The sequence below is a fragment of the Oenanthe melanoleuca genome, chromosome 5 (assembly GCF_029582105.1).
Source record: "Oenanthe melanoleuca isolate GR-GAL-2019-014 chromosome 5, OMel1.0, whole genome shotgun sequence".
Classification (NCBI taxonomy): Eukaryota; Metazoa; Chordata; class Aves; order Passeriformes; family Muscicapidae; genus Oenanthe; species Oenanthe melanoleuca.
Window position 1 is genome coordinate 34,811,805 of NC_079339.1, and position 17,576 is coordinate 34,829,380.

General features: G+C 34.2%; 1 protein-coding gene across 4 annotated transcripts in view; it reads right to left on the minus strand.

Moving 5' to 3' along the window:
• Positions 1-17,576, minus strand: part of STRN3 (striatin 3) — a 40,590-nt gene that overhangs the window by 6,989 nt on the left and 16,025 nt on the right. For 3 of the 4 annotated variants that reach the window (XM_056492708.1, XM_056492709.1, XM_056492707.1), the window contains 5 exons: positions 12,687-12,827; positions 7,721-7,854; positions 2,147-2,322; positions 1,971-2,018; positions 121-242 (listed from right to left, as the gene is read on the minus strand). In XM_056492708.1, coding sequence (XP_056348683.1) covers positions 121-242; positions 1,971-2,018; positions 2,147-2,322; positions 7,721-7,854; positions 12,687-12,827 — 621 coding nt within the window. The remainder of the gene's footprint in view (positions 1-120; positions 243-1,970; positions 2,019-2,146; positions 2,323-7,720; positions 7,855-12,686; positions 12,828-17,576) is intronic. The other variant, XM_056492710.1, reaches the window with a different exon arrangement.

Here is a 17,576-nt window from a genome sequence, read left to right on the forward strand (position 1 = left end):
GCATAGCTAAGAAATAGCAGTAATATTTCACAAAAGCTCTATAAAACAGATAAACATCAAGCAGAAAAATCATGTTCAACACAATGACCAGAAGTTGTTTATGTTTTAAAAGATACTTACCATAGGTATCATATGGATCCACATTAGGGCTAGGCATGTTCCACCACTGGATGGTTGCATCAATACCACCACTGAAACACTGTTCTCCATTGGAACTAATTGCCAATGACAATACAGGTCCACTATTGAGAGACAGAGAAAAAAGCTGATTGGTAACTGTCTACAGGATAGAAGTGAAAATTTGGCTATTTTCAAAAAAACCCTCTGTATTGGCTTAAGCAGTTAAGAATCCCTTAAACTCCATAAAAGAATTTATTAAACCATTTTTCAAGTTTCAACAAGTGATATCAAATCAACCTCTACTTAAAAAATCCTAAGTAATTAACTAAAACGATACCAATTGAAGCAATTCAAAAAACATCACCATATTTCTCAGAAGCAACAGTAACTAAAACCTAAAAATGGTGAGTTTTTACACTATGTCTATGCCAACCTAACAGCTAGCTGTGCAGAGAGGTGCCTGTAGCCCTCCTCCCTGGAAACCATTTCCTCATCCTACTTTTAGGAACAGATGGAACCTATGCCCCAGGAAACAGGTTCAGATAAATGATCCTACAACCTGTACCTTTCGGCCAAAGGCAGACTCCTACTGATTTAACTTCTTCAACCAGCTTGCTGTGATAGCAGACAAGTACAAGTGCAGCCCAAAGGAAGAAACAGGTCTACTACTCTGGACACACTACTACCACAGGTTTAACTGTACTGTAAAACCACATCCCCAAAATCAAGTGTCGGGGTCATTTGATGGCCATGCTCATTTTATAAATGACTGCAGATAAACAATCTAGAACTGCATATTTGTAGATACTGAAAAGGAAGACTACTGGCTGAATCCAACTATACACTTGGTAAAGTGAAGAATAAGGATGGGCAGAAAATGAATGTGTTCTCAATAACTGCCTGAGGTGAAAAATAGTAAAATTATTTTGTTTCACCACACTAGAAGTCACAGGGTAGGGGTTAGTTCTCTATCAGAATTTCTCCAAACCTCACCTTTCGGTATTCACTAGCAAACACACAAGTAACAGTTTAAATCTGGACAGAGATCTGGAGAATTCAACTAGTCAGTGACCCTCTGTATCACCCAAAAAAACTTGTATTTCATGAGGACAAATTGGTCACACAATCTGGGGAAGAGTGTTTTATGCTTTAGGTAATAAATAAGAAGGTAAGACATTATGTTGTATCGTGGTATGAAGGAAGGAGAGGGTGATAGAAGCATGTGTAAATTTCCTAATATAAACTATGAATTCATTTTCTTTTTTGCTGTTTTTGATGACAGCACAAGAAGTGCCACCCATTTCCATGCTTATCAAAAAACCCTCTTGAAGTTTACCTGCTAACTGGGTTGGAGAGTGTATCTTTACTTAAATAAGCAAATTACTACTCTGGCTATCAACTGTGTGTTTTCATCTTGCCTTCTTATTGAAAGAAAGCAGAATTCAAAGATACCAAGTGAAACTCAGGCAGTAAGTAATAATGCAGTTAACACAAGCTGAAGCTACTAGCCAAGACCAGCCTCTACCTTTCTCATCTTTTCCACGTATTATATATAAAATCCATGGTCCATGACATGTCTTAGGTGATTTCATTATCATCATCTATAATCTCTCCTTTCCACTGCAACTAATCAAATCTGCTACTTTCTTGTTCTTCTGTTATCATGGACTCTGCAATTCATAACAGGGACTTGGCATGCTTTACAAAGTATAATGGGCCTTGCCTAAACAATGTAAAAATAGTATAATTTGTGGCTTTTACACTGAAACGTGTACTTTTACACAGTTTTTTATGAATACATGAGATAACAACAATATATTTATCAGCCATGAATAATGTCAAACACTCACATGTGGGCCCTAAATGTGTAGATGGGTTCTACATCTAAAGAGGCACTCCTGAAAGAAAAAGAAGAGTTATTACACCACACGAAATCTCTACCAAAAAACTCTGAAAAATATGAGTTTAATCATTTTCAAAGGCATCTAAAACACAACTGGTGTTTCATAAAAACCCATATACTTGCTTTTTGGCAGGAACCGTTTTCTGCAAATTCCAAAGTTTTAGAGTATGGTCCTCAGAGGCTGTAACCAGCACAGGCTCTACAGGATGAAAAGCTAATGCTCGCACTCCATCAAAGTGACTGCGTAGCGTATACTTAGGGTTCCATGTCTTTCGGAAGGCATCTTTATTAGCTGGCAACTTAAAAGAGAAAAGGAAAGCAGTAATTTTATCTTGGATTTGAAAACACATATTTTATATCTATCCCCTCATATTTTCGGAAAACAGATTATCCTTGATTTGGCTAATATATATTCAACCTTAAGTTTGCATTTATCTACTGATTTATTTATATACACCTACAACCCCATCTGGCCAGCTAGACAGTCTGCAAACTTTTCTGTTTAACAGTTTCCTTTTACCCAGTCTGAAATGACTGATATAGAATGTTGAACACACTGAAGACTTGATTTTCAAAACCAATTCTAGTCCTTTTGTGCAATTTCTTCCTTGCAAAAAAGAAATGTTTTATTGTGCATCATGTCTGCACCCCAGAAAGAGATTATAGCCATCAAAAGCTCATTTATCATTTAAATACAGTAAAAGTGAACTTGAGATGCTTGGTGAGTGATCTTCCTGAGATGAGTAACTTGACTGAGATTGACAAGAAACATACATAGTTCTTGAATACTTCTATAGGTGAAGTTAAGTACACAGAAATACCTAATCAAAATTACAATACACATTTGTCAGGATTTTAAACATAATGTAACACAAATATTTTTTAAGTCTTTAATGAGTTTCAAATATATTTGTGAGACAATAACTTAGCTGCTTTGTGAAGCAATATATGCAAACTATACATTTATATACTGTGAACATCCAATTAATAATCTTAACCTATAGACTGTGATACTAAAACACAATAATTACAGCTGATTAATATTAATTAAAGGTAACTCAGAGTTACCAGAAAAATTCAAGCCATTTTAGTGATGCAAGGGACTAATTTACAGCTTTGAATACAATTTATATTTATGCAGCAAGCAGACCCTTAAAAGACTACATCCCATACTAAGCCTTCGTCATAAAGACGTAACATGTCTGGGTACTTCTCTCTTCCTCTAAAGGCAGTTCAGAAAATGATGAACAAAATAAGCAAACTAAGAATGAATGGAAATTAATTGTATCCTTTGTCTTACACAAATGGAAACGAATTGTATCCATCTTACACACTATCTATTCAGCACGCAATTGTTACAGTATGTATCCCAACTGTAGGCCAGAACAGCTTGACATATCAAACTAATTTCAGCAATACTAAAGAGAAATTAAAATCTCCCATAGCTAATCAAATCTTACTACCTTTTATCTGTCAGGACTGAAAATTATCAGGTAATAGTGTAACATGTACTGTAATAGGTATTTCTGGACCAAGTCTGTAACCTGGATTGAATTATCACTACTCACTCAAACCAAATTTAATTCTATCCAACAAAACAAAGAAGTTCAGACAATGAAATTTACTGTTCTGAGTTACAGATGTGCAGACTTTTTCATTATATTACTGTAAATTGCTGTCCTGAGTGCAAACTCTTAATTCCAATCAAGTCACAGAAACTTGTTATATCAGACATGTAACCTGAATTTTTAGGGTTTTTAAAATAACAACCAAGAAATAGATATTATAACAAAGCATTTTGTTTGCAATCTGCCTACTTCAGAACACACTTCATACTGCAATATTTTTATTGAGATTTAAGTTATTTAGCACTACACTGCATATTATATACAAGCTTCATAAAAATCTTCACAATCTTTTGTTTCAGGAAACAGAGCAGAGTGGAATTGTGGAGCTCTGCATTAAACACAATTTGGACCAAACTGTTGATTTATTTTCATCCCCAAATGGAAAAGAGAAGGCGGGCAGTGGGGGAGAAAGGAAAAAAAGAAAAAGGTATTTTCCTAGCAGGTAAGAGTCCCTTGATATTTTAAATTCTCATTATGTAACATATTCACCCACCTAGCTAACTTATACTGCCTCATGTATTTGTGGTGATCTAGGGCTTAGAGAAATTAAAGTCAAAAACTTGAATAGCAATCCTTAATTTTAGCACATTATATGTCCCAGATTGTGCAGAAGGATTTCAATTTTTTTGGGTGCAATGTACATCCACACAACTATCTATTACAGTTGTGGCAAAAAGTCATTCAAGAAAATCAGAACTGGATACATGATCCTTATTTTCCAAAATATGAAAAGAGTTAATTCTCTTTTTTTTCTTTTTTCTTATGATGATTGTTACAAGGGTAATTTTGTTTTTGGCTGTACAGAGAAACCTGCTAAAACGCAAGGTATACAGTTTACACAAGTTATGAAAAGTAAGGTACGTACATTTCATATTTTAAATATAGTTTTGAAGTTTTAATTTTTTTTAAATGGATGAGAACATCTTGGTTCTTTTAAGAGACACCACATACACTCTACTAGAAGTCTAGTTATACATACACACCAATTTTTAAAAATTCCTTTCCCTATTCATGTTTCTAATGGATCTTGATATCCTTACTGCAAGAGTAAGAGAACAATGATACACCTTTAATGAGATCCTTGCAACCTCTAAGAAAAAAAAGCTAACCAGTAATGTATTCCCAAAAAACAACTAACCAAAAAACCCAACTCTACCTCAGAAAAACACAGTCAAGGACTTGGAAAAGAGATTTGAGGATTACAAAGGATAAATGTGAGATTATTTCATATAATGGGCCAGAGGAATAATGGAAAAGCAGCGAAATGTGACAGTATATATCAATGTTCAAAAGTGTGGTATCTCCAAAGCCTTTCAAAACTTCAGGCATAGATGGACACACTGTCCCACTGAGTCTGGATGCTCTACTGTAAGTGTGCATTTATATACACACACACTGTCAAGATAATCAAAGTCATGAGAAGACAGACTATGGAACCATACAACTTCACTAGCTGCTCCTCCTTTTTTTCCCCACAGACTTTACTAAAGACCAAGAAGGATCAAGCAACCCATTCATTCTACCTTGTAAAGCACAGGCAAACCAGACTGAGACAACACCTGAGCTAAACAAATAAAAAAGAACTCCCTCCCACAAAAAAAAAAAAAAAAAAAAAAAAAGGCACCAGGGAATGAAGCTCTTCCTTGCCCCTGCAGTCAGCCCCTGCAGTCAACAGAATCCTAACACATTGTAAGGAGACATGCATTTCCCTATCTCAAGTACTCCCCAACAGCAAACAAAAAATTTAGAAAGTAATAATTAATAACTGCAGTGTCTTTTTATGTTTTAATATTACTTTTTTCTTGGAAATCTCCAATAAGTTGCAACATTATCAAGTCTACAAGTTTCCATTTTTTCAGTCTTACAGCAGAAAAACACTATTCTCTGCTGCTATGGAATCTAAAAATACCCAAATGGAAGCATTTGATTTGGCAACATTATTCCGTCAGCATACAAACAACTACATGCACTGAGGTCAATGTAAGTAGCTAGATAATGAGAGACATGACTTGAGATGACTAGTCTTGGAGACAGCCTGTGAATTTAATCAAACATACAGAAATCTTTTGAGTTACAGCTGAAATTCCTAAGATTTATACTTAATCTCCATCCTGTAGTAATATCCTCTCGTTTTCAAAATACAACACTCATCAAGGAGTGATACATGAAAGCTAGTGGAAGCCTGTTGTAGCTTTATTTATTCATGCACTCTAATGGCTCACAAAAACAATTTAAAGGGCATGGACCTATTGGGAGCAAACACCTTAAGTGTTCTGGTTTGAGGTTTGTTCATTGTTCTTGTTTTACTTACACATTAACTTAGTGAAACACCTCCTTGTCTGGAGATACACTGGAAAAGGAGGTGACTTCAGATAAGCTTACAAGGGCATTAGACTATGATGTCCTACAAGTACTGCATTACAGGTACAAGGTAAGACATGGTCTTACTGTGCTGCAAATCCATAGCTATGAAGGAACAACTTCAGAAATAAAGAAAACTATCACAGAACTTTTAACCTAAAGAAATACTGTGATGAAAAACTAATAGCATCTGAATCTCAGTTTCTTCAAAGTCATGACAGGACAGTGTCATCTTAAATATAAAAAAACCTGTTGCCATCTGTGGTTTTTTATACTTTGTTTTTTCTGACACACACAGTAAGAAGCCACTGTGCATTTTTCAGCTATGCTTTAAAAGTAAGAAAATATCCTAAAACTACTGGGAAAGGAAGACTGGACAAGAAGCAGGAAACCAAGTGACAATTATGGTCAATCACAACTCATTTTTGGTGAATTGTCTAGTAAGAAAATAAAACTCCACTTTTATCTTTTGTCTTCTGCATACATCAGATATTAGAGTACGATATAGCCTCTTCCCACTCACCTCCCAAACCAAGCTGAAATTAAAGAGCCTTTAGTAAAGAGCTTCATTGAGAAAATTCTGAAAATTCAACTACATTGGAAAAGTAAGATCATCTACAGGATGACTAACACCTTGCAACCTTCAACAAATGTGTGCTTCTACTGCAAATTTATTAATTTATTTATTTGCTCAGGTAGCACTTCACATTTGTGTATTTATCAGCTACTCTCTGCTTTAAGTTTCCCAGGAGCAAAGGTAACCTCTATTCTGCATCACCGCGCACCACAAAAATTGCTGTGTCAGGTTTGTCGCAAGTAGCACAGATTCTCATGTAACAGTTTGATTAGTTGGTATCAATTATACTCATTGTAATGCTTTTTGAGTTTAGTTCTGGCTTGTCTCTAAATATCCCTCCATCTCAGAATAAGCAAAATGGCAACACACTATTTTATAACATAGCTCACAAAAAGTGAACTACATCATAGCTCACAAAAGACAGCAATACACTACAAAGTTGCAATCTGCAGTCAAACCAATACCAGACATTTTAAATGCAATACTGCATGCAAAAACTTACCTGAACACTTCCCTAACCAGCCATCTGATGTTACTAGCCAATGAAAAATTCATTTAACACCATTGGTAGAAGCTCAATGATTATGGTCAAAGGAATGTCAGAATACTCTGGATTATAATAAAAATAACCCCTAAAAGCTTACATCTGAAATTTACTACCAATGTATAGTATAGGCGTATACTACATATACTATACTACTATATATACTATACTATTATATACACTATACTACTATACATACAGTCTATTCTGTTAACACTACTTACACATCTGAAATTACACATCAAAAGGATGGCAAATAAGTAAGTTAATACCATATCTGCTCAACACTCCATTTCAATGTAAAACTGTCATTTTGGTCATGTTAAGACATTAATATGCATTTTATGTCATAATACATTACCCCTCAGCGACAAAATCTGAATTAAATCATTAATGTAGAAAAATCCCAAGTAATCTCACTTAATTCTGGTTACCCAGATTACTCAGCTCATCCACAAGGTGATCTTTCCTTCCAAGTAGTAGCTTTTACTAAAGAAGTGCATCAGTAATGTTAAGGGTTGAGGAGAGGGGACCCAATTATTATTGGTTAAACTGTATAAAGAATTTTAAAATAAAATTGCACTTACATCATAACTATAGTCTGCATCATTTGTTACTGTCAAGTCTGCAAGGTCTCCAAGGCCCAGTACACTTAACAACACATCATCAGAACCCATAATAAATGACTTGCCTCCTCCAGGTGGAAACGTTATTGGCTCAGCTACAAAGAACAAAACAGTTTCTTTAAGTCTCAATAGAGTAATTCAAATTCATGAAAAGCTGCATTATACATCACTTAACAGCAAAGCAGAGCTTAGAACTGAACTTGTATGTACTACATACAGCCCCAACCAAAAAAAAAAACAAAACAAGAGCATGAAGACACGCACACATGTGCAAACACACACACATTATATACACAATTCTTGTACCATGCTTTGTCATTTGATTTCAAGTTACTTTACAGAGGTTTGATACTGACAAGTGACTTGACTGACATTACTTTACACTGCAATATCAAACGTTTATCCCAAGTCTCCTGAGTTTTTATTCATTACACCATGCTTCCTGCCTTCCATCCACTTGCAAATAAGTCTTTGTATTTCATACTAGTATAATATTTCTACTTGTATACTGACACATTTTTTCAAACAAAAGACTCCTGCAAAACATCTCTTCCACTTTAATTTTTTTCAGACAACTGAAAAATGAAAACATCTATTATTTATTCATTTCCTCTCTTAGTTGCTCGGCATGATTTTGGATTCTAATTTTAAAGTACACTCAACTGATACATATGCTGCCTAGCTATGCCTTCCTCAAATTAAAATTTAACATTTCTTTTAATTATCATTTAGAATGAATAAAAGTTATATATAACCATTCACTATGAATTCACATCTGAATAATAAAGTTTAAAATATTCATCCATACTTTTTACCCTCTTCAACAATTCTGCAAATCTGCCTCAACCCACAAATATCAATTCAGCAGTAAGGAACAGGAATGAAGGCTTAAACACTGTGATGCTTCAGCACATTTTAGAAGGTATTTTTGCTTCTCAGTTTTCTGTTCCACTTTAAAATAGCAACACTTGTTAAGTAGAGTATGTCAAATTAAGGTATGTGTGAACTTTAGCTAAGTATAAGCATCTGCAAAATATGTTAAATGATATTTTACATCTTGAAAAATTAAACTTGATTAACCTTTGAATTTCACTGATCTGGCAGAGAGAGTTATGGCCTCACTTTAATGCCCTTCCTTATTTCTAATCCTCCTAGAAAACCCTTCAGTCTCAGAGAAAATAGTTTCCAGTTTCCTGGGGTTTTTGTCTTCTAAAAGAAGTTCCAAACAAGAAGACTAATAATTAACACCTTCCTGTCTAGAACACACATCCCACATGACCACTCTCTGAATGGTAACCTAGCTCCAACCCACTCCTGCTGAAGGAAAGTGACTCAAACCAGATGTAAAGTTACAGATGTCTGGCACCACTGCTAGAGCTAGGCAAAGAGGAGCCAGTCCAGCTAGATCAAAATATATTACCTCTCAAGGATAAAGCAGGTTCTAATGCTTCAGAACTATCATACTATTAAGAAATGCAACCTCATCTAAGAACATAATCTAAGAATACAGACTGATGTTCCTACGATTGCATAAAAAGAGCAAACAATATTCTAACTGTGCATCTCTTGGTAAAATATTCACAGTCCATATACAGGTTTGACTGATAAGAATGCTACATTACATTAACAGCCAAAAATAGCTTATCATGCCCTTACATGAATTAAGCTTTTCATTTGCATTACTAATTTACTGAAACTCTATATTTGACAGTCTAATCAAAACCACGTATATTTCAAAAAAAGACACATTCCTACAAGACATCTATTTACTTTCCTATTACTCCTGTTTGATCTTTAGGACAGGCCCACAAGGTTTAGGTAAGCCCTGTAACTTGTCATACCAATTCTTTGTGAAATTAATGTCACCTGACCTTAACAGATCAGCTTTCCTATGCTTTATAATAAAAATTAAGGCCCACCACATCGAGAACCTACACTAAAATTCATCAAGTTTTGTTTGCATGAGTGACTGTCTCTTTATTTAAAGCTTCAAAATTAATGCTACTCAAAATTCAGAAGACTATTTTTCAATACTAAAGTTGTATGTATGTATGTACAGTGTGTTCTATAATTTATTAGTGAATTTTATATTTTAAAGTGAAGAACATTTGAGAAGTGTAAAAAATGGTTGCAAACTGGTTTTGTAAAAATGAAAAGGCAGAATAGTAACACAATGAAAAATGCATGATGTTACAGCTACTAAAAATAAAGACCCACATCTTCACATACCAAAACAATGCATCAATAGATATATGCAAATTATAGTTAAATAAATAACTTTTTAATGCCTTTATCTAGAAAAAAATCCAAATATTTTTCTAACATAGAGTACAATATTATTCTCATAGCGTAATATAAATGCTTAACTAAGTTTGCAATCAATAAAGTAAAAATGTGATAGTACAAGTTCCTTTGTAGGTGAAACAAGGTGAAATAAATACTGAAATATAAAATTGTGTAATTAAATATTTGCTTAGCCAATCCGAACCATGCTTCTTACCTTGAAGTTCTTGACATCATACACATTTAAGTCAAAATCAAGCAGTAATACATGTACAAACTGAAACTGCATTAATGTCTGATCAGATATGTATGTTCATATAGGTTGTTGTTGTCTACTGTACACCAAGGACACCTTAACCTTGTTTCCCACAAAGTTAATACGTGGTAAACCAAAAGCTTTCATATCCATGTAATTAGCTGTTACTGCTCTTTTTCTGTCAATCTGTAGATTGACACCTCCGTAGTCTGTAGACATTAAAAGAGAAAAACAAAGTAATTCTCTCTACACTGGATGGAAAATCATGTTGATACCATTTCTGAAGTAATAGAATATGTTGAAATGGAAACTCCAATTTCTCATGGCCAAAATTATCAAGTATGATTATGGCACAACATCATATTTCCCCAGGCAGTTCAGAGCGAGAAAAAAACAAAATCCAACCCAAACTCTCACACCTTTAGAGGTACGAAAGAGATATATTCCAAGCCAGTTAGAGTCAGTTCCCTGAATCCCCCTTCACAAAAAAATTATCAACCACTACCTCAGAACTGTAATATTTCAAAATGCAGCATAAAACTTCCATACAGTCACAAGAACATTATGGTTAGATAAAATTCATCAGCATAGGCTAGTGTATTCCAAGAAGAAAGCCTAAGCTTTTAGAACACAGCTGAATAAATAACTGAGTATAATCTGTATTTGTAATGCATGGTGTAAAATATATATTTTATGAAGTATTTGGCCTTGTAACACACCTAGAAGGAATTAAAATACAACACTGCCTGTTTGGTTGCAGTTTTGCACCATACAGTATAAACAAAAACTTAAAAAGCCATATAGCATTCAGGATAGAAATAGCAGAATTTACACTTGAAAATATTCAAGCTTTAAAACTATGCAGAAACCACAATGAGCATATAAGATGACAGAGATCTTAATATTGTTACTCTTACTAAATAAAGAGGAAACTACAACTACACAACAAATTAAAACATATGGACACGTTAAATAGCATGAAAATACAAACATGAAAGCAGTTTATTTGAACAGTGTGAACAGTCTTCACTTGAAGGGTAACACAGTGTTTGTGCTATAAGAATCAGGCAATGAAAGTCAGTCCCTATCAAATTCAAATCTAGCATCTATTTCTTCAAAAAGATTGTTTTGTTCAGTATTATTTTAGATGTAGGGCCTCTACCTGAGACAACATCCTGTCCTTAAGAAGGTCTCTGTGTTCCTTTGCACAACACATATGACCAAAGAAAAACAGCCTAAGACAGACCTAGAAAATTCTAAATCTAGGGTCACATGGCCTTAATACCTAAACATGGGTGAAAGGCAACCTAAAGCATGTAAACACTAAACCTAAAAACAACCTATTTATGTATCTACAAGTTTCAGCAAGTCAAATTTCACCTGTAGATTTTTTAATTGCATTCCACAGGTAAATTTGATGCTGCTTCATCTTGAAGATGGAAATAAAAACAAAGATGAAAGGGAAGGAGTAAAAAAGATGACTGCTGTAAAATGACAGTTTGGGGGAGCAATGAAAAAATCTTGAAATGTGGTTTGGGTTTTTTTTTCTGCTTGCCTGGTGACAAGCATTTGTGAGGCCAAGGGTGCAAAAGAACAGATTCCTGGAATCAGTAGTAACGCAAATTCCATTTCTGCTATAGCTGATACCATGCCACAGCTCTTAGGTCAAAGATGATCCTAAAAGAGCCAAATCTGAATACACCTGAGTATTTTGAATGAATATGCTCTAAGTAGAGGACAATCCACATAATAGTATTCTAATTTCAAGCGAATACAGGAAAATCATTCCTTTAAAACAAAAAACTTAAAAGCCAAGCACAAGATTTTTGATCTCATATGTAATAGCTTTCCTCTAATTTTCAATGCTAAAGATAATCCTGAAACTTATATAAATACTTTGTAAAGAAATAAGTAGTGTCTTTGTAAATTTGTGTATATAGACCAATGGAATTTTCTAAAAGAGAACATTAAATTTGAGGAAAGGAGACTAATTAATCCCATAACTTAAATCACCACTTTTCATTTTAAAATACAAACTGCGCATCAGATGTTAATACTCACCTTTTTTCCCCTCAATAAATAACAACCTATTTGAGAAAGGTTTTGCTAATGGGGGGTGTGTCCAAACAAGGATTTAATAGAGAATAGTGTCAGAACACACTGCTGTACATGAAGTTATCTTAAAAAATTATGAAATAATGGTGAGTTATGATAAGCCACAGAAAATCACGCCATATTCTCATAAAACCATTTGGGAAGAATTGCAAGTAAAATAATAATATGGCAATCTGCAACTGCATTAAGCTTTACAGAGGGGATAATAAATTACAGCGTGTTCTTTCTAAAAGAAATCTCCTGAAATATAGTAAGTAGCTGAATTTTTTGTACCTTCCTCTGCTCTTGCACCTTCATGATCAGTCATTCTAGAAGAGGGTGACCTAGATTGATTAATGATTCCTGAAGGGATGTGGGGTATCTCATCATCGCCCAGATCAGCTATCATGTCGTGAAGTTTTGTCCTGTTGACTCCTGTAAATTAATGTCAGCAGCAAAAATTCATTTGATTGCTACCGCTTGACTTGACTGAAGTCTAAAATTCCATTAAATAAGAATAATTACTGATGGGACCTCCTTAAAATAAATAGTGCTTTGCTTTTGTTTAGTGATATTTTGCAAATAAAAAACAGGAGTTAATACATCAAATCTGAAAACTACATGCAAACAATTTTAAATTCCTAAATAAAAGAATAACTCCTTTGTGTTCTGTGGATCTATTCTACAATTTCCTGTAGGAAAGAGAAAAAAGTCATCTTACAGCTCTACTGAAAAGTCAAGCTAAATACTAAAAGAACATTCACTATTAAACAAAATAAGTATGAATTAAGCATTTTCTAATAATATTACACAACTTTAAATATACTAAACAATTTAACATTAAAAAACAGAGTGCAAATTAAAAACAAGCTTTAAAATGAGAGCAAAAGTACAGACAACTCATAATGGGGGGTGCAACGAACAATTAACTTTCCCTGCTTTGAATGGTATTTAAATTGTATGAAGTGTTTGTTAAACATAGGAGCAAGAATGTTTCCAACACTCTATGAAAATGCAGATGTATATTATATTGCAATTATTATAAAAGTAAGCTTCTAGAAACAAAGCATTCTGAATATGTACATTTAATTAATATGCAGACATTAGTAAACAAAAATAGTATAATTTAAAGTATCTTTAAATTGCTAAATCCACTCCTGCTTTCACCTTTATAGCTTCCACATCAAAAAGTCAAGCTTCAATCATAAAATGTGTTTCAGTGAGAGAACCTCTTTGAAGAAAACAATCCATAATGATGGAAGACATAACCCAATTTTAACCAATAGAACAGCCCTTCCTAGGACTGCAAGCAGAGATATTGTAGACCATTTAGTAAAGGAAGCACTAGTGCACAACTTCTTATACTGAGGTGACGTCTCATATCTATTAAAGAGGAAACTGAAACTAAACCAAAGCCTTTATTGTCAAAAAAGTAAAACATAATGATTACAGATGACTTATCAAAATCAAAACCGTTCATTCAAGCAGTTAAATGCTAAAATATTCTCTTTCAAAAAAATCTGAATTTCAGATCTTATTGGTTTAAATCAATGTGTTCAAAAATAAGTGTCCATGAATAATAGAATTCTCTAAAGATAATGGAGAAATCCTTGCAGAGAGGGATGACAAGAAAAAATATTTCTTTAAGAAGAATTATAGCAAGTATACCTCACATACCCCTAGAAGGGCACTATGTAACTATTCTCATTAATATATGCAAAACATTCTCATTTTGCCAAGTAATAAAACTCACTACATTTATGCTTTTTCTGCTTTTGGTATTTGTTTCTTTGCTTCATGGGACACTTAGTAGTCTAGTTAAATATACAAATATACAATTGCTATCCAGAAGCAATTTGAGAATAAAACTGTCTTCCAAAAGTTCTCCTGATACAACAGATCACTTGAGCACTTAAGTTTCGTTTCACTCTCCTGTAGAAGTATGTCTAGAAACCTGTGACCCCAGCTAATGAAGTCAATGTAAAATAATAATGAGAAAGCTCTTTTAAACCAACATTCTTTTTTTCTAACAGGTATTACTATACTGAAAGGATTTAATTTCTAAAGTATAGTACTTAATATTGCAGCCAGCAGGTGAGATCACACCCAAGAATAGCCACTCTTTAGATGGCCAGATCTCTACACCATACACACTACAAAGCCTGTCTTTGTCTTTACTCTGTTTGGCCATCAGCCAGGCACCTACTGTGACCAGCAGTAGATACATTCTTGAAGATATTATAGAGCAATCAAGAAAACGACTGGATAAAAGGATAAAAGTCATGACTGGGACCGTAAACTGTTTGACTAAACCTTTGCTTTCCAGAAGAAAACACCATTTGTCCTCTCCATTTGATATGCATGAACTAACTGTCCAGTACATTGATGCAAAATGCCAACAATGGTTTATAAACTCTTGCTCTACCTGAACTGAAAGCATCTTCTCAAGGTGCTTTCATGCCAAACATGAGCATGAGAGGTCCGTATCAAGCCTACTCAGAAGAAACTAAAAGTAGCCCCTCTGCTCTGTTACCTTTAAGCAGCCACTCATTTAGGGTCTTTTGTATGTATGTCTGGGCAATTCTTGTCCTTCAGGCATAACCTCAGAACAGTCTTCAATCATCACACAATACAAAGAGAAGTCTGCAGAGAAGAAGCTGCTCTTCCAAATAACTTCTGTGCATCTCATGCTGAAAAATGTGCCAATATCCAAGACTGCGCCACCACTACAGAAGACTGCACAAGTTTCTATTTTCAAGTAAATGCAAGTGTACTTTCATATAACTGTTCAAGTATTGTAAATGTTACAAAGAGATTTTAAAGAAAAGAATGTGCCATCTCTGCATAAACAACTATGTTCAAGGCACAAAATGGAATGACCCTTTTACCCTCAAAAAAAGCCAAGGACAAAAAAAAATCATAGACCAGGTATGAACAGAAGCAAAAGTTAAACTACCATTTCAGTGTACTGTCCTTCAGAGACTAAAAGTGAAAAAAATAACTGAATATTTAGTAATGAAGAGTTTTAGTCAGGGAAGCCTTACGCAGAGTTCTATTAGGTCCAAGATGTATTAACCCAAGTGTGAATATAACACAGAGATTCTTATATGTCAAGAATAGGTGACGGTAATGAAGATGGTAAAATTCAGATCTATTTTCACTCCTAACAACTATTACCCTATTTCCAGAAATCAAGGGTAGGAAATGAATGGGATGGATACTGTTTTGCAAATACAGAACAATTAAACTGAAGGAAAAGAGCAGGAAGGTAAAAAAAGTGCAAATAGCTAAGGAAAAGCAGTAAAAGTATCTTCATTTCAACAGTGATATATACATATATATACAAGACGTGAAAACTTTGAGAACACATTATGCTGACCTGATAGAATGAAATGAGATACACAACACCTCCACTATTATACCCTGCAAAGGTGACAAGCTGTACCTGGAAAACAGTCTTAACTGACAAAATTGATCTATCAAAGTTGGGCCAAAACCAGGCCTTAAGTTCAGCATATTACTGAAAAGAGAAGCCTGCTTTTGTAGAAAACAAACCTAACTCCTTATCTATATATCGCAGTAAGTAAAGGATAGGTGTAGATTGTTTCCTTGCTTCTGGGGTTTTTCAACACAAGAACTCTTCAATAAACAGATTTTGCATTACTTTGCATCTGTGTGGGGTGGTGGATTTTTGTTATTGTTTTGGTGGGTTATTTTTAAAGATCCTTTCATAAAGAGGTAGTATTTCCACACTGGACAGACACCCTCCTTTTCCCCAGCAAACAAGAGTATTAATTAATGAAAACATCAGTGCTGACAGAAGATTACCTTAATTAAGGTGTTCCACTCAAAAGAAAACATAAGGATACAGACTAGAGAAGTATCAATATAGAATCAGATCTACTTCTGTTCACTTATTTATGTGTACATGTGGAATGAAAGTTTCCATATCTGGGGCCAGGGCTGTGGCTGCCTGGGTATGTTACAGTGTAAATACAGATTATGGCAGTTACCAGATGCATATCCAACAAAAGAACCCATCAGAATGTCTGTCCTATTACGCTGTCTTCAAAGTATTGCAGGAGATGACATTTAATGCACATTTATTTGAAGCTTATGATGATATATACTACCATGCAGATAAGTTCTGATGGTACTCAAAACAAATTCTGATAGAAGTCAAAAATCTGAAGAGCAAAGGAAGAGATACGTATACAGAATGAATCAGACATGAGCAGCAGGAAGAAAAAAGCCCTTTAACATTATTTTCAGTTTCAAAATGTTAAAAAGCTGAGGAAAAGAAAGTCTACAATATCATATGTAAATAAATCTGCCCAACCTTGAATGCATACTTTTACTCTGTGTGTGGAGTTGTCTCATCCAATTAGCTCAATAATTTAGAGGCTAATTTTTAATCAGAAACTATAATGACAAGCAAAGAATCTCACAAATCACCTTGTAAGACTACATGTGTCCAGGGTTTCCCAAAGAGAATTCAAATTTAAAACGCTAAACAATGACTTATGTCACTTCTCAGCACTGTCACATGCAGCTGTCTCCCAAATATGTCTCCTTCTGTGAACCAAAGATTTCAAAATTTCTTTAGATGAAGAAAACTTGTTACTTGGCAGCCGTTATGGTTCAGAATGTCTAAAATGTAAAGAATTTAATTTAAAAAATCAAATAAAAGAAGTCCATTATGGTATTAAAAATAAATTTATATTCCTATCAAATATTTCACGTGAATTTGATGTCAACTGCTGATTTACATGCTAAACGCTGATACACATTAGCATGCAGATGACTACTACAGGCTCTCATTAAAGCAAAGACTCGGAGAAAATCTTTGCTTTGTCAAAGCTTTTACGTTTATGTGCATGTACAAGTCATGCAAAAATGCTGAAAAAACAACTAACATGCACTAATTAACCTGTAATTGTTAGGTGTTACAAAGTAAGTAATAATTACAGAATTCTTCAGGAAGTGTATTTTAATTATTATGTAATTTAGTTAGTGTATATCCATACAATTTTTAAAATTGAGGAAAAATTTTTTACTAGTTATCTCCAGAAATTGTTACAAAATACTTCCAAAATAAAAGCACAGTAATCATGCGAGCTTCTCTAAAGTGACATGGGATACAATCCAGAGAGACCTGGACAAGCTCCAGGAGCAGTCCATGGG